The 24,202-nt window shown below is 33.0% G+C and overlaps 1 protein-coding gene across 2 annotated transcripts in view; it reads right to left on the reverse strand.

Moving 5' to 3' along the window:
• Positions 1 to 4,799: 4,799 nt before the first annotated feature.
• pax7a (paired box 7a) overlaps positions 4,800 to 24,202 on the reverse strand; it is a 73,432-nt gene continuing 54,029 nt past the window's right edge. For both annotated transcript variants that reach the window (XM_073826312.1, XM_073826311.1), the window contains exons 8-9: positions 10,067 to 10,316; positions 4,800 to 5,989 (exon numbers count right to left, since the gene is read on the reverse strand). In XM_073826312.1, the coding sequence (XP_073682413.1) occupies positions 5,874 to 5,989; positions 10,067 to 10,316 (366 nt within the window). In that variant the 3' untranslated portion in view covers positions 4,800 to 5,873. The remainder of the gene's footprint in view (positions 5,990 to 10,066; positions 10,317 to 24,202) is intronic.

The raw sequence follows: 24,202 nt of genomic DNA on the forward strand, positions 1-24,202 counted from the left end.
ACTACCAAAATTGATGATTTAAAGAAAAGATCTTGGATTTATAATCTGATATTTTCTAAAAGGAATGGTGCAATCATATATTTTCCAAAAAGAACAAAACAACATCCGCTCCTTCCAGTTTTGATTTACCTGCTTCTGTGAGCCTGTACAAGAAGCTAGACCTGATAATGCATGGATAATGGATAAGTAAAGATTTGATCTTATAGCCTTTAGTAGATGTTACACCTGGGCTATGTACACTGAAAAAATGTAAGGATTCAATTAAAATCTTACATTTTATGATTGCAAAGAAACTTAAGGATTAATAATGAATAATTAATGAAATTAATAGAGAAGTCCCTAACAATATCCAGCGATTACTAAATTGACCCTAGCAATAATGTTGATCAGACAATTAAATGTATATAACAATCTAAAATCATCTGAGGACATACCTTTGATATTTCCTGAGAAATTAAAATAAAATTGCTAGAAAACTGCACGCTTTTAAGAACATTATTGGCGGAGTAAGAACAGCGTAAGGTAGTGTTAAAAACACGCGCACAGATGAGTTGAATGATAAGGTTAACTTAGCCCCTTTAACTTTATGTCGTTATCTGCTTCTATGGGGTCAAATTTCCTTCAAAATACTAGAGACGCGATGGCGGAGGATCAGCCAAACCGAATCAATTGAGCGACTGAGTGAGTCATTTACCTTGGAACCGCTCTGATTGATTCAAACTCGTGATCTTCGCGGGTATCGCGAGTCATTTGATTTTGATCAGACCCTTGCAGCGGGTTCGCGAATCATTTAATTCAGATCAGGGGCCTCATTTATAAAGACTTGCGTAGAAACCATCCTTGATTTTATCTAAGAACTTTTCTGATTTGATCGTAAGAGCGATTCAGAGAAACGAACGTACCACGAAATCCATGCGTACGCCAGTCATTCGGTTATAAATCACAAATGATCGTGGAATTGTGTGCAGCTGAATGTTCCGCCGTCGAAACGCCCCTGCTTAATTAATTAACATATAAAATGAGCTCATTCCTAAAGCAAAAACTCTGTGACAATGGCAAGTAAAAAGGAGCGCAAGAAATCTAATTATAGTGAGGCTGAACTATCTGCAATACCAGGCATTACCACAAGGAAACGGTCGTACGCCAAGCTGGAATCTGACGTGGAGATAAGTACTTTTCCACGTCAAAGACGGTTTTTATAAATCTGTACTTTGACGTGGATTTGATCGTACGAACACTCTAAGATCAAATCAGTGCGTAAGAAAGTTTTATAAATGAGGCCCCAGGACTTTTAGTAGGTATCACGAATCATTTGATTTATATCGGATCTTTGCAGCGGGTTTATTGCGAATCATTTGATATAGATTGGATCTAAAAAAACGGGTTTGCCAAACATTGATTCAGATCGGGACTTTTAGTACGTATCACAAATCATTTGATCCAGATCAGGACTTTTATTGCGAATCATTTGATTTAGATCAGATCTTTGGAGCGGATTCACAAATTATTTGATCCAGATCGCGACTTTTATCGTGAATCATTTGATATAGATCGGATCTTTGGAGCGGATTCACAAATTATTTGATCCAGATCGTGACTTTTATCGTGAATCATTTGATACAGATCGGATCTTTGGAGGGGGTTCGTGAATCATTTGATACAGATCGTGATTTTTATCGTGAATCATTTGATATAGATCGGATCTTTGGAGCAGGTTTGCAAAACATTTGATCCAGATCGGGAATTTTATCGCAAATTATTTGATATAGTTCGGATCTTAGGAGCAGGTTTGCGAATCATTTGATCCAGATCGGGACTTTTTTAGTGAATCATTTTATTTAGAATGGATCTTAGAAGCAGGTTTGCGAATCATTTGATCCAGATCGGGACTTTTTTAGTGAATCATTTGATTTAGAATGGATCTTTGGAGCAGATTCGCAAATCATTTGATCCAGATCGGGTCTTTTATCACAAATCATTTGATTTAGAATGGATCTTTGGAGCGGGTTCGCGAATCATTTGATCCAGATCTGGACTTTTATCGCGAATCATTCATATCTGATCTTCGGAGCGGGTTCGCAAATCAGTTGATCTAGATCAGGACTTTTATCTCGAATCATTTGATATAAATCAGATCTTCGGAGCGGGTTCGCGAATCATTGATTCAGATCAGGACTTTTAGTAGGTACCACAAATTAATTGATTTAGATCGGATCTTTGGAGGGGGTTCGCAAATCATTTGATCCAGATTGGGACTTTAATTTATCAAGAATTATTTGGTATAGATCGGATCTTTGGAGCGGGTTCACAAATGATCCAGATCGGGACTTTTATTGCGAATCATTTGATATAGATCGGATCTTTGGAGCGGGTTCACAAATGATCCAGATCGGGACTTCTATTGCGAATCATTTGATATAGATCGGATCTTCGGAGCGGGTTCACAAATCATTGATTCAGATCGGGACTTTTAGTAGGTATCACAATTCATTTGATTTAGATCGGATCTTTGGAGCGGGTTCGCAAATTATTTGATCCAGATCGGGACTTTTTTAGTGAATTATTTGATATAGTTCGGATCTTCGGAGCGAGTTTGCCAATCATTTGATATGAATCAGATCTTCGGAGCAGGTTCGCGAATCATCTTCCTCAGATGAGTTAAAAAAAAACACCAACTTACTTCAAATGTCTGACTTATATTAAAATTACATCCATAAACTTTTTGTGAAATTTGGATGAACTTATTATTCTGTTACTAATGGTTACAAAGTCAAACATGGCTTATTATGATTTTCAAGTGTGCTGAATTTAGTAGAGACGCTATAACATGTTCCTACTAATATCCAGTGACTACTACTATTGTCCCTAGCAATAGTTTTGATCAAACTTTTAAACCACACCACAGAAAAAACTTGGCAAACTGCATATAAAAACATAACAAAAATCTAATCTAGAACATCTTTCATAGTCAAACCTTTCAACATTTTGTAAAGGAATTCAATAGAAAGTACTTTGAAATAAAAGTCAAACTCTGGAAACCGGATGTTTGATCCTTATGTCAGTTTTAGATCTTTAATTGATAACATTTACGCCAGTGTTACAGTAAAGACACCAACAGGCTGAAGGTAGTAAATACCAAATACAAGGTTCCCACTAAAGCTACTACTTCATACAGCAGAATAAATTATACCATGGTAACATACACACATGCTGAAAGGAAATGGGAGGAAAGCATAAACACAAATGCTAACGAAAGCAGGTGCCCAGTTTGACGTCCCGGAGGGGCATGATGGGTAATATTTTTAATATCCAAATGTTGATTAACAAAGGTGTTAGCCGTGGATGTTCTATACTAGAAGTCTTTTTCATTGCTCATTTGATGAAGATATCGACAGTTGAAAGGGAAGAGGGCGGGGTTTGGGTCAGGTGGTTTCCTTAAGGTTCTTTTCTTTCTTAAAAACACTCAATAAAATGTTTGCTCGAAGATTCGTTGAGGAATTCATTGAGTCAGAAGCAGTCATTTAGCACCAAACACTGCTGTGTTTCCCACAGTCTGTTAAATGAGCCATCGGTCACTTCGATCGCAGCTTCCAAATATTACCAATGTCAATATTTCATCTTCATTATGGATCCACAAATGTGCTTTCTTAAGCAGAGCAGAGCAAATTCACCTTCCATTCAGTTTTAAGTGCGACTGTCTTTTATCGAGAGCTTCTCACATTGAATCCTAAGAAAAATGATACATAACTATCGAAAGCAAAGAAACAAAAGCAGTAAATATAAACACAAAATTACAATATAAGACTTACACATATCCCCTGCTTCATCTACCACACAACACCTTTGCTGTTTTAGTATAAAACATATTCTTTATAAACAAACAATAAACGATCTGCTTCATCTACTGTACAGTTCCATTTATGTGTCAAAATGTCACCTGTGAGTGCTACACAAATGTCGAAATTTCACAACTTTTTTTGTACAAACTTCTGAATGCATGAGATATTAATTACAGGAGCCCTGGTGTGTGTTTTTGTATTGGTTTGTTATATCAAAAAAAGAAAATGAAAAACAGACGGATTATTTGACTGGTCATGGGCAGAAATTAATGGAATGTTATTAAAATGAATAAAAAATGTCAAAAGTATGAGGTCAGTTTGATTTTTTTTAAGCAAAGATGCAATAAGTTGATCAAAATTGACAGTAAACACTTAAAGAATTGATTAAATTGACTTTTCTATTCATCCAATAATCCTGAATGAAATGTAAGTGTTGTCAACATTGATGATCAGAAATGTTTCTTGAGCAGCAAATCATCATATTAGAATGATTTCTGACAGATCATGTGACACTAAACATTGGAGTAATGATGCTGAAAACTCAGCTTTGCATCACAGGAATAAATTATATTTTAAAATATATTCAAATAGAAAACACTTATTTTAAATTGTAATAATATTTACTATTTTTCTCCATTTTTGATCACAGATAATACTTTCAAAAATAATTTTAAAAATCACACTGACCCCAAACTTTTAAACGCTTTGTATTTGGTCTAAATCCAAATGTTATTAAAATGAATACAAATTGTCAAAAGTATAGGGTCAGTTTGATTTTTTTAAGCAAAGATGCAATAAGTTGATCAAAATTGACAGAAAAAACAGTAAAGATTTCTAATTAATGCTGTTCTATTGACTTTTCTATTCATCAAAGAATCCTGAATGAAATGTAGCATGGGATTATAGAATGATTTCTGAAGGATCATGTGACACTGAAGACTGGAATACTGATGCTGAAAATTCAGCTTTGCATCACATGAATAAATTATATTTTAAAACATATTGAAATAGAAAACACTCATTTTTAAACTATTTAAAAATATATTTTAAAATCACACTGACCCCAAACTTTTAAACACTTTGTATTTGGTCTAAAATCCACTTGTGCGTTTTAACCATTTTACAAACTTTAAACTGTATTATTATCTATATGGAATGGTAGATAATGTTTGATTGACTCTAAATCATAATATGAATGTTTGAGCCTATTATTTTTGTCTTTTAGTTTGAGGGCAAGTTACTAGAAAATTAAAGAATAAAATTCACAGCTTTCTAAATTCTGTACCCAGACAACGTCGTTTTCTTTCCCCCAGATCATCTCTGAGAACAAAACGGGCATTTGAGCAAGGAAAAAAATGCTGGTCCTCTACAAGTGCTGCTAATTCCCAGCAGAAAGCCAGACTTCCCACAGAGTGGCCAAGTTTGCATGGAATGTCAAGTGAAATATGAAGGCAGAGAAGGTCAAATCGTTCAGGAACGTTACGCCTCGAAAATGAAAAACCAGCAGTCACACTTTCAACACACACACACACACACACACACACACTTGACCCCCCCATTTGTTTTAAGCCCACTGCTAGTATTTTACGAAAAAACTTGGGGTTTGAATTAGTAAAAAATGCTACGCGTGGATCCTGAAACAACAAAACGAAACAATAGTTACGATAATCATAATTACAACAACTGTGGGCAATCGTAATAACAATATCGATAGAAAACAAGCGAGATTATCCGTTGTAATGACACTGAGATTCAAACACGACTATGCACAGCGAGGTGAAAGTACGTTTTGGAAATGGCTCGGAATACGTTCTTGATGTACGCGGCGTCCGTCGACGTGCCTCCAGCTGTTGCATGGTCCTCTTGTCAGAGCCCAGAATCACAAGAAGGTCACGTCAAATGCAATGGCAAGAGTTCCTTGTCTTGGAAATCAGAGAAAACCTCTCACACTCTGTGCTGTACGGAGCTCCAGCTGGTCAAAGGAGGTCTTTGTGCATCTGAGAGCGTGTGAAGGTGTGCTTCTAGTGGTCATACTCAGTAAGCCTGTCCCGTCTCCACCTGAAGAAGTCCCAGCACCGCCGAATGATCGCCCAGCTTCATCCTTCTCTGAGTTGACAGACTCACGTTCTTGGCCAGATAGTCCACAGCAGCTGTAGGAAAGACACATTCTCATGAGCAGGACGTTCCACATAAAAGCAATCTCACACCAATTTATGCATTAATAAAACACCACTAGCATACGGAAGGCCTTCATTCTGGTTTGTTTCAATGAACCGGTTTAAAAATTATTCAAATGCACATGCATTGCACTCTTTGTTGTTTATTTACTTTTTTTATAAAATGGAACTACCGGTTCCAGAAGATTTTTATTAGTTATACTGGTTGTATTTACCATAAAAAGACCTAATTATGATTTAAAAAAAGTTCCATAACCAATAGCATTAAAAAAAATCTGTGTTATGGATTCAGCACGGTAGTCATACACTACTAGTCAAAAGTTTTTGAACAGTACGATTTTTTTTTTCACCAAGATTGCATTTATTTGATCCAAAGTACAACAAAAAGTTTTACTATTTAAAATAACTGTTTTCTATTTGAATATATTTTAAAATGTAATTTATTCCTGTGATTTCAAAGCTGAATTTTTTGCATCATTACTCCAGTCACACGATGCTTCAGAAATCATTCTAATGCTGATTTGCTGCTCAAAAACATTTATTATTATTATTATTTTTATTATTATTATTATTATTATTTTGAAAATGGCTTAGTAGATTTTTTTCGGGTTTCTTTAATAAATAGAAAGGTCAGTAAATAAAAGTATTAAAACTTTTAAAACTGGTAGTAATTTTGACTGGTAGTGTGTGTATATCTATTTATATATATATATATATATATATATATATATATATATATATAAAGACAATATCTTACTGAACCATGTCGAGGCATTTTTGTGGTCCAATTTTGTTGCTTGTTTTGGTTCTGGACAGGCAACCCAAAATTACCTATTGTATATGATTGGTCTATTTTATGGTTTCGTTAATAGCTTGCATTTATTGTAAAATCCATTCAGCTCATATTAGTCAAGTTACTTTTTTTTATAAACTGTTTGTGGTCAGTATTTATTAATTAATTTATTTATTTAGCAAGGATGCATTAAATTGATCAAAAGTGTTACAAATGACAGTGAAGTGTAACAAAAAATGTTAATTTTCCCCCCCAATTTTTTTCATTTAATAAGAACCGTTATTCATAATTGAGCACCAAATATAACTGATAATATTTAAGCACCAAATCAGCAATATTAGAATGATTTTCAAAGGATCATGTGACACTAATGATGCTTTGCATCGCAGAAAGAACTTACATTTTAAAATCTACTGAAATAGAAAACACTTATTTTAAATTGTAATAATATTTCAGCATTTTTGACTGTATTTTTGATTAAATAAATGCAGCCTCAGCGAGCCAACACAACACGTGCTGATCTTTTCAGTAGGGAAGCCATTATAGTTAAGTCACACTGATGCGCTGTGCATATTGGCAGTTATAGTTCATTTCCTCTCTGAGGGTGAGCCGTGGCCGTCGCTGACCATCGCAGGACACTCTGACCCCTTTGCCCATCATAGCAGGGCAGACACATGCTCCTGATAAAGACCCCAGTGTCGGCCCCGGGTTCCTCTGTTAGTCACAGTACTCTTCCCTCAACTGGGAAACGGGCACTTCAAAGCCCACTTTAACACCCCGAGGGTCCTAATGTCCTTTTAGTCACCTCACACACACACACACACACACACACACACACACACACACACACACACACACGCTTCAGGCCAGGAAAGAATTGATTGATTGAATTAACATAATCAGAGGCTGATGTTGTCACAGAAGTCACTGGCTTCTATCTACATGTGTGTTTTGCGATGTATACATCTTACAAACCTTAAGATATTATGTCCAAACTTTTAAATAGTAGCTTGGGGATAAAATCATTTCCTGGAGGTTATCTAAGTCATACAAAACTCTCTTTGAGGATGTCTTCAAAGGTAAAAATGAACACAATTGGGGTCTTTGGTTTGTTTCCACACTGTAAAAAAAAATCCGTAAAATTTACGGTAAAAAACTGGCAGCTGTGGTTGCCAGAATTTTACCGTAAAAAATACGGTAGCAATGTTTTACATTTTAAGGTTTTCACTTTATAGAAATAAATATGAAATAAAGTGAATAAATTTTACCTATAAATTTACAGGTAAATACCGTAATTTCATACTAAAAAACCGTAACTCATATAATGGTAATGTACCAAGTTTTTGAAGAACTGAAATCTGTTTTGTACCTTTGTAATACAATGATAACCACCAAAAGCAGGTGGTGATGACAACATCACAGGATGAACCAAAGCCCATCGCACAGAGGTTTTAAATGACAACATATATAGAAGGTGCACAGTGTCATTCACACAAACACTAAACACCATCATGGTAACACACATAAAACTTAAATAATGCAAAAAACATTCATTTGACAACATTAGATGTAACATAAAACACTAATGTACAAAACCGCCAAGAAAAAAAATTAAGATGAAGTTATATCAACAAAAAAAAAAAAAAAAACATCAAATAAAAAAATTAAATACAGGGAATTCTGGGAATGTCAATTTACGGTTATTCACTGTAAATGTTACGTTTCTTTTTCACTTCCAAAAACGGTATACTACCGTAAAATTAAATGCAATGTCCAACACAGTTTTTCACCGTATATAGAAGGGGAACTTACCGTTAACCATTTCACAGGTTTTTACCGTAGCATTTTTACAGTTTTTTACCGTTAAATTCACTGTCATTTTTTACAGTGCAGCAAGATGGGTAGGTTAACGTGTGTGTGTGTGTGTGTGTGTGTGGGAGTGTGAAGTAGTGTCAGGTCCATCAGAAGGTGCAGGAGGGTTGATTGAAGAGATCTGACGAGCGAATGTCAGGTTAATTATGAGTGAGATTGAGAGGACTGATCTGTTTAATGAGTCAGACGAGAGAGCTGCTGAATTTGAGGCGAGTATGAAGCATGAAATCTCAAACGCTCAGAGTAATAAAGACTGGCACATACACACACACACACACACACACACACACACACACACACACACATACACATACACATACACACACACACACACACACACACACACACACACACACACACACACACACACACACACACACACACACACACACACACACACACACACACACACACACACACACACACACACACACACACACACACACACACACACACACACACACACAGAGCTGAATGAATGACACCAGACGTTCTCTCTGGCCCTTGAATGAGTAAATGCACATTTCAGCCTATATATATCTGCTATTAATGTTTGTCTGTAAAATTTGTTAAATACTTTGGTCAGAAGTTTAAAGAAGTGGCTGGAGACTGTATTAAACAGGTAATACTGTGCTACGCATGAAGTTCGAATCACAAATGAATCATTCATATGAGTCAGTTCAGTTTTAATGATTCAGTTAAATCAGTGTTGTTACTGTTTTCTAAAACTGAAAGAGCAGAAATAAAATATTTTTATATAAACAGTTATTAAAGTTAAAGTTATAATTATTATATTAAAGTTTAAGTATTAAAATTACTAAAACTAAAACTTTTATATAATTAAATATTTTATATAATTAATTTCTAAATATTTAATTTATATTTACACACTATCATAGATGTACATATATATTTTTTTAATTCTCTTCTGCTCACCAAGCCTGCATTTATTTGATCCAAAATACAGCAAATACAGCAATATTGTGAAATATTTTTTACTATTTAAAACAACTGCTTTATAAAATGTATTAAATTGATTAAAATGATGAATAAATAAGTCTAACGTATTAATATTTCCGCAATTTGTATTAGGCAGCACAACTGTTTTCAACATAAATAATAATCAGAAAGGTTTCTTGATTATTATTGATTATGATTTCTGAAGGATCATGTGACACTGAAGACTGGAGTAATGATCACAAGGATAAATTACATCTTAAAATATATTTAAATGGAAAACAGTTAAGTGAAATCATAATAATATTGACTCTTTACTATATTTTTGATTAAATAAATGCAGCCTTGGTGAGCCCTACCAACACATTTTCCACAACAGAGACTTGTAGACATATCTAAATAGTGTACAATGGAGGTATGGTACATACTCTGGCCATACTGGCTGTACTGGTATCCAGCAGTGACGGGGTCAACGCTGTAGCTGGTGGCGCTGTATGTTGGGGGACAGTAGGACTGAGTGGAAGCCAGACTGTCCACGCTCTTGATGGGGTCTGAACGCTGGCTACAGCTCGCTGAGATTGGGTTAGACGCCTCCAGACTGCCGTGAAGAGGAGAGATGGAAAAATCGTGCTGAGGCTGGGACGGGACGGCACTGGGGTTACTCAAAATACTCATCACCTAGAGAGAGACACAAAGACAGAAACAGCTGTTCAGCAAGTTTTACATGTAAGACCAATAAAGCATAGTTTGCATTCACCTTCTACTTAGTGTCTCGAACAAATCTGATAAATAGAATCCAATATGGTTTCTTACTATTTTTGGATGGTTTACTTAAGCGTGTCACACTTTCTCACAAAGTATGATGCATTTTGTAGCATTTTTCCTTTCTGGAATCATTTTTAAGGCTAAGATGTCTTGTATTTTTCCTTAATCACAAGATTTAACAATGATTTGTTCAATTCTTAGCTGATTTTCGCATGCATGAATTCTGACATTATTTTATGCCTAATTCTGATTTATACTTTCTCCACACAGGTTAAATTGTGTATTTTGAATTCTTCTTGTGATTAAAGACTAAATCTTCGACATTTGACTGCTTTTGTTATATTGAAGTTACATTAAGGTTGATACATACACAGTTGAGTTCAAAAGTTTACACCCCTCTTTCAGAATCTGCTAAATGGTAATAATTTGACCAAAATAAGAGGGATCATACAAAATGCATGTTATTGTTTATTTAGTACCGACCTGAATAAGACATTTCACATAAAAGATCTTTACATATAGTCCACAAGAGAAAATAATTTATAAAAATAACCCCGTTCAATAGTTTACATCCCTTTGAATACTGTGTTGTTACCTCAATGATACACAGCTGTGTTTTTTTGTTTAGTGATAGTTGTTCATGAGTCCCTTGTTTGCCCTGAACAGTTAAAGTGCCTGATGTTCTTCAGAAAAATCCTTCAGGTCCAGCATTTTTGTGTATTTGAACCCTATCCAGCAATGACTGTATGATTTTAAGATCCATTTTTCACACTGAGGACAACTGAGGAACTCATATGCAACTATTTTAGAGTTCAAACACTCACTGATGCTTTAGAAAGAAACACGAGGCATTAAGCCGGGGGTGAAAACTTTTGGAATTTGAAGATCAGGGTAAATTGAACATATTTTGTCTTCTGGGAAACATGTAACTGTCTTCTGAAGCCTCTGAAGGGCAGTACAAAAGGAAAAAAAAAATAGGATGTTTAGGCAAAATGTACACATCTCCATTCTGTTCAAAAGTTTTCACTCCCCGGCTCTTACTGCATCGTTTTTTCCTTCTGAAGCATCAGTGAGCATTTGACCCTTCTGTAATAGTTGCATATGAGTCCCTCAGTTGTCCTCAGTGTGAAAAAATGGATCTCAAAAACATTCAGTCATTGTTGCAAAGGGTTCAAATATGCAAAAATGCTGGAAAACCAAAAAATTGGTGGGACCTGAAGGATTTTGAACAAGTTCATTTTTATATATTCAACTATTACTTTCTCTTGTGCACTATATGTAAACAACTTTTATGTAAACTATCTTATTCAGGTCAGTACTAAATAAACAACAACATGCATTTTACATGATCCTTCTTATTTTGGTAAAATAATTAACATTTTGCAGATATTTAATGCTCTGAGTTACTGATCAGTACAATAGCAAGAGTTCTTCTCACACAGCAGGTCATTTTCAGTCCAAAGCAGAGGGAAGGGACAGAGAGTGAATTTGTGCCAGGCGCAGAGCGCAGCCAGCGTCCCAGAGTGATTAGCAGCGGCCAGAGAGAGTGATACAGCAAAAGAAAGAGACGGGGGAGAGAAGCGAGACCCATCAGACCCCAGCGGCAGTGCCAAACAGACCCCTGTCCTGAGGCCTGAAGCACAACAAGCATTGAGGGAGAAGATAATCCCGCCCCCAGGCCCCAGAAACACCCCCACGCTCATGAATAATAATGAGAAGCGGCCCAAACAGAGCCAAGTACGCGATCTCCCATCCCTAACACACAGGCCCTGCTCTTAAACTAACATTAATGTGAGCACATGCTTGTTTATCTGTATGTGCACTGAGAAACAATAGATGACTGAGTTCTGCATTATTTGTGGCAACTCAATGATTAATGTTTGAATACTTGCATGCTTCTCATCCAACTACTGCATTATAAATGCATATGCTGTGCCATGAATGACTTACTAAATTCAGAGTACACTGCACAATATTGTATCCCACAATGCAGTGCACTTGATTTGACCCTTCATTCCTAGTTTGAGGAATGAAACTGAGCCACGATTAAATTTTTTTAAACTCATACAATCATTATTAGACTTGTAATATTAGACATTGTAAGGTCATGTGACAATAACATAGCATACTACTATCTGAAACATTTACTGTATAGTATTTCACACATTAGGCAGCATACATGAAACACAAGTTTGTTAACGGTCCAAAAAAATCATTATTTATATAAATTAAAAAAACTGAACATGACAAATTACACAATAATAGGATTATAATTAATTATCATATAATAACCCTAATCAACAAATAGAAATAAACCAAAAAATTAATCAAATTTGTAATGTTTGCATGACAATTCATCAAATAATAACCCAATAAATAAATAAATAAATAAATAAATGCTTTTGTTTTATAAATAATATATGAATATATGAATAATATAAATAAATAAACACTGCATTATTAAAAAAGGTTGTTTTAAGATTTTATGACCAATTATTACATAATCACCCTTTAACATAAAAAAATAAACATAAATAAATATGTTTTTACCAGAACAAGACCCAATATTTGAGATACAAAAATCAAAAATTCTAAAACAAAAGTATTTATTTATTTTATTGAGTTGTTATATATATATTTATATATATAATATATAAATAAATATTAGAATTTATTAAGAAATATGCTGCATAAATATTAAAATATTACATTTAAAAATGAAATTATTTAACAAATAATAAATGAATAAATAAATTCACTTGCTGTTTTAATTGAACAAGGCCCAAAATTTGGAATATTCTCATATTTATATATTATTATCATTCATAATATAAACATTTAAAATGATGTGAAATGTTTTAAAAAGTAAAATAAATAAATAAATTGTATACTGCATAAATAATAAAACTATAAATAATAATAAAAAAAAATGCTTTAGGATTTTATGATCAATCATAATCACCCCTTAACAAACAAAATAAATATAAACAACAGGATTTTACACTCTTTTAAACAACATGGAGCATGAGGTCTGGTGAAAAGCACAGAAAAACTGATTAAGAAACGAATAAGAGTGAAAGAATAAATAGTATTTGGGGCTGGAGAAGAGTTTTCCAGAAAGCCCCACACATGGTCTTCCCTCTCCATCGACAGAAAGCATCCTTCCCAGCATCAGGTTCGCGTTGCGTCTCGATACGCTACGCTGCCCTTTGACTCCCTTTTGGCTGCTAAACCAATTAGGCCATCCAGAGCCGCCTAAACACACACAGACGTGACACACAAACTCATATCCGTGTGAGTTTAAACACAGTTCACATGGCGACGTCGGCCCAAACAACGAGAGGCGCGCGCAAGCGGACGGGGGAAAATGAATCATAATATGATTAATATTCCCTAAATGTCTCGCAGGAAATATGAAACACTTGAGGCACATCAGACACATAACGCTGGTTAGCGGTTTCCTCATGCTAATTCTATCAGTATGGAAGGCCGTTCTGCGCACATGTGACACGCATCCACATAAGTGGGAGATTCATTGCCGTGTCTTTATAAGAGACACATGTGATGTGACCATATGGCTGGAAGATTCATACGTTTCCTGATTATGGCAGATTAGCGAACGGAAGGCACAAGTAGCCCTTGTTGGTGGCCACACGAGGGGGCCGTGGGGTGGGACGGGGGCGGACGGCAGCTGCAGGGGTTGGAGAGATTTAGTCATCGGTTAATTGAAGCTTGATTACACTGCTTCCTTCTTTATATGCACATTAAATTAAAGCGGCAGACAATCAGGACTGACTCCTCTATCAGCGCTTCTAATTATAAAGCGCCAAATTCCAGCAGCGCTTTCCTCAACAGAGCTCCGTTGACCTCCTTTGGAGAGCGAATGAAGGGAAATCTCTGGACCTTCGCTGGAAAGCGAAAGCATTTTAGCACATTGTCAAATGATACACTCCTGGTTTCCTTAAGATGAAAAGCTGCTATAGTACTACAATAAAAAGTCCTAATTGGCTCATAATATAAATGGGGGCACATTTCACATCAACAATAAAGTACAGAAACAATATGTGATCATGGACCACCAAACCAGTCATACAAACCAGTCATCTGAAATCTGAATGAATAATTGATGGGATGCTTTCCACTGATGTCATGTTTGTAAGGATATGACAATATTTGGCTGAGACACAACTATTTGGAAATCTGGAAATTGAGGGTGCAAAAAAATCTAAATATTGAGAAAATCGTCTTTAAAGTTGTCCAAATGAAGTTCTTTGCAATGCATATTACTAATCAAAAATGAAGTTTTGAAATGTTTATGGTAGGAAATGTACAAAATTGAATACGGAACATGATAAGTTTACCATAAAGTAGGTGGTACATCTTAAGCATATTTTATATAAAGATGTCTTTGAAAGTTGGTTAAAAAAACACTTAATTTTAACTAACTGCATTTAATATATTTTAAAACATATACATCATATATGCAATTAAGTGTCTAGAAACATTACATAACATTCAGTTTATGTATATTCTTTTTAAAGCATAGCATTTCCGTACAGTTTTTTTTAAAAGTCTGTGTACTTAATTATACAAGGATTCAGTGACAGGCTTTGTCTGCCAAAACATGATTTCTTGATCAGGTTTAAAATTTGATGACCCTGGACCACAAAACCATTCATAAGGGTCAATCATCTGAAAGCTGAATAAATAAGCTTTCCATTGGTGTATGGTTTGCTATGATATGACAATATTTGGCTAGATACAATTATTTGGAAATCTGGAATCTGATATTAAAAAAATATTGAGAAAATCGCCTTTAAAGTTGTCCAAATGCAGTTCTAAGCAATGCATATTACTAATTGAAAATGAAGTTTTGATATATTTACAGTAGGAAATTTACTAAATTTATTCATGGAACATGATCTTTACCTAATATCCTAGTGATTTTTGGCATAAAAGAAAAAATGATCATTTTGACCCGTATAATGTATTTTTGGCTATTGCTACAAATATACCCATGCTACTTAAGACTGGTTTTGTGGTCCAGGGTCACATATGCTTTCTCAGTAAAATTACTATTGGTTTGTAGTTGCTATAGAATAGAACAGAACAGAAAATGGCACAATGAAACTACACTTACACTTCAAATGCGCATCCATGTATCAGTATTTTACAAAAACTGTACTTGCAGATAACATAATATTATGAAATTAAAAGGCTACTAAAATGTACTTAAAGAGAGTACACTGTCATGGCTATGTTTCTAAACACACTTAAATGCACACTTAAGTTTACCATAAAGTACATTGGGCAGTAGATCTAAAGCATGTTTCAAAGACAACAGAAGTATGTGACATTTAAAAAACACTCTTAATTTTAACTAAATGCATTTAATATATTTTTGAACATATACATCATATATGCAATTAAGTGTCTGAAAACATTACATTCAGTTTGCAATGACGTATATTCTTTAAAATCATATTATTTCTGCACTCCTTTTAAAAGTATGTGTACTGCTTTTGCACAAGGGCTCAATGACAGGCTTTGTCTGCCGACACATGATTTCTTGATCAGGTTAACCTCAAATTTGATATATGTGACCCTGGACCACAAAACAATTCATAAGGGTCCTTTTTTTTTTTTTTTTTTTTTTTTTTTTACGTTCATTGATGTATGGAAAGCTATAAGTTTGTTAGGATAGGACAATATTTGGCTGAGATACAACTATTTGAAAATCTGGAATCTGAGGGGGCAAAAAAATCTAAATACTGAGAAAATTGCCTTTAAAGTTGTCTAAATGAAGTTCTTAGCAATGCATATTACTAATTAAAAAATAAGTTTTGATATATTTATGGTAGGAAATTTACAAAACATCATCATGGAATAGATCTTTACTTAATATCCTAATGATTTTTGGCATAAAGAAAAATTGATTAATATAATACAACGGATTATTATAGATAAAATATGGAAAAAGCTACTTTTACATTCAAAATATCCATTTTTTTTTTTTTTTTTTAGAAAAAGACCATTAATAGACATAAAATGTACTGTAAATTGTAGAATGACTCAATAACAAGTAAACTTTACCAACAAAAACTTTACCATCCTAATCTTCAAGGAATCTCATAAGTAATTTGGAACGCTATTCACAGAAACATTGTGCAACAGATGTTCCTAAGCTATCTGCACAAAACTCAAATCACCTTTAAAGCACACAGCACAGTCTAAACGGTCAATTTCTAATGACTTTGAACCACTTTTCTAATCAATATCTTTTGGAAATATTAACCTTTTTCTCAACTACAAAGACTTAAAATGCTGTCTAGATGGGATTTGCAACAGAGCTATTGATTCGGACATCATTTTGTATGCATATCTGTAGCAACATGTGAGAACATTTGTGACCCTGGAGCGCAAAACAACTCATAAGGGTCAATTTTATGGATGTATGGTTTGTTAGGATAGGACAATATTTGGCTGAAATGCAGCTATTTAAAAATCTAAAATGTGAGGGTGCAAAAAAATCGAAATATTGAGAAAATTGCCTTTAAAGTTGTCCAAATGAAGTTCTTAGCAATGCATATTACTAATCAAAAATGAAGTTTTGACATAGTTACAGTGGCAAATATATTTTATCTTCATCTTTACTTAATATCCTAATGATTTTAGGCATAAAAGAACTTGCTACTTAAGACTGGTTTTGTGGTCCAGGGTCACATTTACGACATGTTACACTATGAACAACTGTAACTAGTAAGATTTTTGCCATTGTCTTTACAACTTATCTGTGCGTTCATAAATAGAGAGGGGGGTTGTGTGTTATATATTTTTAAGAGCCCTCCAAATGTCTTATTTTAAATAAAATATGTCTTATTTTAGTCAGCTACCTTTCAATAGACATTAATAGAAGGGATAGCTCACCAAAAAAAAAAAAAAACTAAAAATCTGTCATCAGAAGAACATATTGTAATGAATGTTAATAACAAACAGTTGATGGTAGCCATTGACTTCCATAGTATGGAAAAATACAATTGCTACCGTCAACTGTTTGGTTCTTTTACATTAAACAGAAGAAATAAACTCAATAGAACTTGAGGGTGAGTAAATGACAGAATTTTCATTTTTGGGTGCACTGTTTCTTTAAGAAAACATTTATGGGTGCACTGTCTCTTTAAGAAAGCTCTGGCCAAACTTTGAACTAGGATTCAAACAAGCACTTTACAATCATCTTATAGAAGTGAAAACTAAGTAATTTCATATCGGATGTGTTATTAAACTGATCAGTGACAGTTTGTGTTGTTCTGTGTTCAACAGCTTTTTAAACTGTTATAGTTAGACATCATTGAATGTGAGGAGAATTGTGACCTTGTCGCACCTTGACCAAAAGCGGCGTAACCGCTGAACTTCGCCACAGGGGAAAGATTAAGCTCAACTGAGATTGTATTACAAATCTACCCACCCAGAACATTAACGCAGCTAAATAAACAAAAATCAATATCATTCAGACTATTAATCTGATATGGGAGTGTGACATATCTGCGCAAAACAAGCACCTCCGGCGAATGCCGGCTGATAATACACTACACAAACCTTCATTTCACATACTTGAATTCTCTCCCCCCTCCCAAGTAGGCTATACATTTCTTTCCTTTGTTTCGACTATATCTTCCACAGTGCTTTTCTCGTTTGTTGTGTGTCGTGTGCGGGGTAGATAATGGAAGTCAGGGCTCCAGTGTTTAAAGGACACAGCCCACAGGCGATGCCTTCCTCTCTCCAAATAGATTACTCCATAAATAATAATAAAAACTAATTAATTCTACAACTTCTGAGACCCTCCAGCCTGAGGTGGCGCAAACCCAGAATTGTAAATTGATACAATGTGCATCCTTTCAGATAAACAAATAGTGCATGTGCAACGCACTAAAAGGGATTCTTTCATACTGCTCTAATTTCCTTAACAGTCAAATTATATATTTTTTTGTCTGCTTAAATGTACGACGAGTCCTTTCGTGTTTAGTCAAGCTCCGGAGAAACAGCTCGACAACTGCGGCGCTAAAAGGAATCTGTCGGATGCAGATGACGACGTTTCAAGAGGCAATTTTCCCAAAAGCCAAACATTAAACTCGTGCTACAACTGCACATGCACTCATGTTCACTAGGGGGAAAAAATTAAATAGTACTGGAAATTAATATGTGTTGGAAAATGGAATGACAAATAACTTTTACTTCCTCTATATTAAGCATTAAAAATAATGTTCTAGCTATTCTGTGCAAATTATAAACGGTTTAACCTTTAATTGTTGCAATAATGCAACAAATAGCAAATCACTGACGATTTTTAGTTGTCGTTTGACCAATGCATTTTCATGACGTTTACAATTGTTGTACTAGATAAGGAATATTATATATAATTTCCCAAAAATTGCATTTAATATAATATTCTGGTCGTTAGGGTTATTATAGTTAACTAAAACTAAAACTATATATATAAAAAAAAAAAACTTTTTTTTATTTCAGCCTATTGGAAAAATTTATCTTTAACTTGAATAAAAGAAAACTAAAATAACTAAAACTAAAATAGTATTATATATAGATAAACAGAAACTACTAAATGGCAAAAACAACAGAATTACTCAAACTTCAACTAAAATTTGGAAATGTAAAATTTAATTCAGATTCAAATTCAGATTCAAAATATTAAAACTAAAACCATTATTATAAATAAACATATAATGAATAAAATATATATTTTTTTCAAATTCAGCTATTTAGTTTTACTATAAAATAAAATTAAATAACTCAAACTAAAATGAGAGTATATATAATGGCAAAAATACAATAAAACGACTCAAACTTTAGCTAAAATTGGGAACTGGAAAATATAAAGTTATTTTCAGATTCAAAATATTAATAAAAATGAGTTTTTCCATTAATTTCAATGTTTTTTTGTTTACTTAATGATTGGCAATTGACAATCCTTCTGTTTTATTTATTTATTTTTCATTACTTTTTAAAAGTAGTAGTTAATAATTACAAATAATATGCTCTCAATATTTAGTTTAACTTGAATAAACTAAAACTAAAATAACTTAAACTAAAATGATAATATGTATAGATAAACAGAAAATACTAAAATGGCAAAAAACACAACAAAATGACTCAAACTTTAACTAAAATTGGGAAATGGAAAATATTAAGTTTATTTTAGATTCAAAATATTAATAAAAATGAGTTTTTCCCATTAATTCCAAGGTTTTTTTTTGGACTAAACAATTGACAATTGATAATCCTTCTTATTTATTTATTTATTTTAAATTATTTTTTATGACTTCACTTTTTCAGGTCAGGTCAGATCAGATTTTTCAAAGTACTTAATATACATATCAACTTTCAGACTCTTTCCGACCTCTGTTGTCATGCTTGAAGTTATTAGTTTAACTTGAATAAAATAAAAGTAAAATAACTAAAGCTAAAATGATATTTAAATAAACAGAAATTACTAAAATGGCAAAAAACAAAAAAAAACAAACCACACAACAAAATCACTCAAACTTTCACTAAAATTGGGAGATGGACAATATGAAATTAAATTAGATTCAAATTCAGATGCAGATTCAAAATATTAAAATTAAAATCATTAAAAACATTTTTGTTATTAAAAAATAAAATAAACATCGAATGAATAAAATAAAAGATATATTTTTTCAAATAAATATACAGTTAAATTCAGATTCAAAATATTAATAAAAACGTTATAATAACTCAAACTAAAATGATACTACATTTAGATAAACAGAAACAAAAAATTGGGGAATGGAAAATATAAAGTTCATTTCAGATTCAAAATATTAAACTACTAAAATGGCAAAAAAAAAAAACACAACAAAATTACTCAAACTTTAACTAAAATTAGGAGATGGACAATATACATCGATTCAGATTCAAATTCAGATTCAGATTCAAAATATTAAAACTAAAACCATTAAAAACATTTTTGTTATTAGAAATAAAATAAATATGAAATTAATAAAATAAAATATATATTTGTCATGTCAAAAATTCTCATTTAGTTTAACTTGAATAAAATAAAACTAAGAATATACTATATATAATAGCAAAAACACAAAAATACTCAAACCTTTTAAAAAATATTAATATAAATGAGTTTTTCCATTCTTTGGCTAAACAATTGACAATTGATAATCCTCCTTTTTAATTAATTAATCAATCAATTAATTTATTTATTTATTTTAAATGATTTTTTATTACTTTACTTCAGGTCAGATCAGATCAGATCAGATTTTTTTAAGCACTTAAAAATACAAAAATATCAACTTAGTCTTTTTCTGACCTTTATTGTCATGCTTGAAGTTGTTAATTATTACAAACAATATGCTCTTTTCAAGAGTTTATTCGTACATCTACTTCAACTAAAGTCTGTTTATGTCTAAACACAGAGCTAAAAACAAATAAACAACATTTCAAACTGAAACTATACTAAAGATAAATGAAGAACGCAGCAGATTCAAAGAGTGCAATGCAGGGATGGCAGACAGATAGAGAGGATTTGAGGAGGGGGTTCGGGTGCGGAGAGAGAGAGCGAGAGACGGGGGGCTCTCAAGAGTACAAAGACTCCAGCAGGACTGAGTTTGCCTTCGGGCCAGCCTGCCAACAGAGCAGATAGCACAGGCCTCTGCACCCTCGCCAGGCTCTCGGCCAACACACACACTACTCTTAATCTAGCCCAGAGTGGATTAGACAGTTCCTCTCACCACTAACTCCCCCCTACCCTAATGCCCTCCAGTGCTACCTTCAAGTTTAGTGCAGGTCAGGAGGGCAGACGGAGGGGAATCAGCCCACTCAGTGTGTGCGAGTTATCTGAGAGCCACAGAATATCATCTCTTCCCTTCGCTGATCTGCGCGGCTGATAGTCGCCTCTACTGGAAATTGTGAGCGCTTTTTCACACTCCTGCTGTCGATTGTTTGTCTGCGTTTCAAAGGACAGTCCTGGGGCCAAGATTACGGCAAATAACGCTTGCTGTAATTCATCAACCCCTTCCACTGACACCCAGTCGGGATTACTGCAGAGTAACGCAGAGACAATCTTGGACAAACTGCAGCAATCAGTGGAGTAGAAATATGAATATATTTTCGATATTTTGTTCAACACTGCAGAGATATTGAGCCAATATGATCAATATTTTGCCATTTTGATATGTTCATCATTAACCGATAATCGCTGTTTGGCTAATTAACACAAATGTTTACCCTTTCTTGTGTCACTTACAAAATGTATCAAGTGCCAAGTCAAACGATAATACAAATTTAGTTTTTAATGATTTTCAAAAGAATTTTAAAGAATTTAGAGAGGATTTTATTACTTAATATTTATTTAAAAATATATATATTTGCAAAATATATATTTTAAATGTTTAAATATGTCTCTTCTGCTCATCAAGCCTGTATGTATTTGATCCAAAATACAGCAAAAGCAGTAATATTGTGAAATATTTTTACCATTTAAAATAGCTGCTTTCTATTTGAATATATTTTAAAATGTAATTTAATTTTTGTGATCAAAGCTACATTTTTAGCATCATTACTCCAGTCTTCAGTGTCACATGATCCTTCAGAAATCATACTAATATGCTGATTTGCTGTTATATATATATATATATATATATATATATATATATATATATATATATATTTTAAGGATTTTTTGGATCAGCTTTTAATAAAAAAATTAAATAAAATAAAAAGCTTTTGTAACATTACACACTATTTCTTTCAAAAACTTGGAGTCAGGATTTTTTTTAAAGAAATTAATTATAAATTAATACTTTTTTTTTTAGCAAGGATGCTTTAAATTGATCAAAAGTGATAATAAAGACATTTATAATGTTACAAAAGATTTCTATTTCCTGTTCTTCTGAACTTTATATTTATCAAAGAAACCTTAAAAAAATATCACTTAGCTGTTTTCAACATAATAATAATAATAATAATAATAATAATAATAATAATAATAATAATAATAATAATAATAATAATAATAATAATAATAAATGTTTTTTGAACAGCATATCAGAATATTAGAATGATTTCTGAAGGATCATGTGACTGGAATAATAATTAAAAAAAATTAAATTCAGCTTTGAAATCACAGGAATAAATTACATTTTAAAATATATTCAAATAGAAAACAGTTATTTTAAATAAATAAAAAATATTTCACATTTTTACAGTTTTTGCTGTACTTTGGATAAAATAAATGAAAACTTGGTGAGCAGAAGAGACTTCTAAAAAACATTAAAAATCCTACTGTCCAAAAAATGTTGCTTCTTAAAAAATGCAAAAGAATTATTGAGTAATATATAAAAACACTGAGAAATCATGAATTAAAAATGGTCACTATTTGGTTAAATATAAAGTAACACACACACACATACACATATACAAACATAATATATATATTTTTTCAAATAATTCTAATAATCCGCCCAGATTGGCTGGTAATCAGATGCTTTTTAAACAGGACTATGGATTAACGGCTCTCCTCCACTTCCCATAGTGGTGCTCATCTGAGACAAAATGACTATTTAAAAATAACAGTGGTTGCATAAATTCAATTAGAGGCTTTTGGTCACGGTGGAAGGGGAGTGCGGGCCAATTAACCAGCCTGGGAGCTTCAGCCAGCCTGACTGCTGACACAGAACAGATGACGGGGGCCGCTCGCTGTGTCACAGCCGTAATTGGCCAAAGCACATTAATCAAAACTGAAAAGAGGCTTCCGAATAGAAAAGAGAAGGAGAGAGAGACGAGGAAGAGAAAAGGCCGACACAAATGGGGGAGTGGGGGTGAAAGTGAAATGAGTAAATGGACACAGACACAGAAAGATAGACACAGAGAGGTGAGAAAATGAAGGAGAGGAATACAGATGGACCTCTCATGAGGACATTGAGGAGCCATGCAATGCAGTGCAACTAGAAATGTTTCAGTACATTAAGCATTCAGTTTTTTTGCATTGCAAGTGACTGATTTTGAACCTCTACATACACTACCAGTCAAAAGTTCTTGAACAGTAATATTTTTAATGTCTTCTGTTCACCAAGCCTGCATTTATTTGATCCAAATTACAGCAAAAATTTTACAATTTTGAAATATTTTTATTATTTAAAATAACTGTTTTCTATTTGAATATCTTATAAAACGTAATTTATTCCTGTGGTCAAAGCTGAATTTTTAGCATCATTACTAAAGTCACATGATCCTTCAAAAATCACTCTAATATTTAGATTTGCTGCTCAAAAAACATTTATTATTATTATTATATTGAAAAAGCTTTTGTCATTTTTTTCATTTTTTTTTTTTGATGAACAGAAAGTTTACAAAAACACAATTTATCTGAAATAGAAATATTTTGTTATATTATAAAATACATCATAAATGTCTTTTTCATCACTTTTGATCAATTTAAAGCATAATTTCTATTATTTATTTCTCAACAAAAAAAATTACAAAAGCTTTTTATATCAGATAAATCTTTGGATCCCTCTATTCATCAAAAGAATCCTGAAAAAAAAAAAAATACTCAACTGTTTTAAATATTGATAATGAGGCTGAAAATTTAGCTTTGATCACAGAAATAAATTACATTTTAAAATATACTTAAATCGAAAACAGTTATTTTAAATAGTAAAAACATTTAAAAATTTTACTGTTTTTGCTGTATTTTGGATCAAATAAATGCAGACTTGATGAGCAGAAGAAAGAGACTTACAACTGATTTC

The sequence above is a fragment of the Garra rufa genome, chromosome 20 (genome assembly GCF_049309525.1).
Source record: "Garra rufa chromosome 20, GarRuf1.0, whole genome shotgun sequence".
In the NCBI taxonomy this organism is placed as follows: Eukaryota; Metazoa; Chordata; class Actinopteri; order Cypriniformes; family Cyprinidae; genus Garra; species Garra rufa.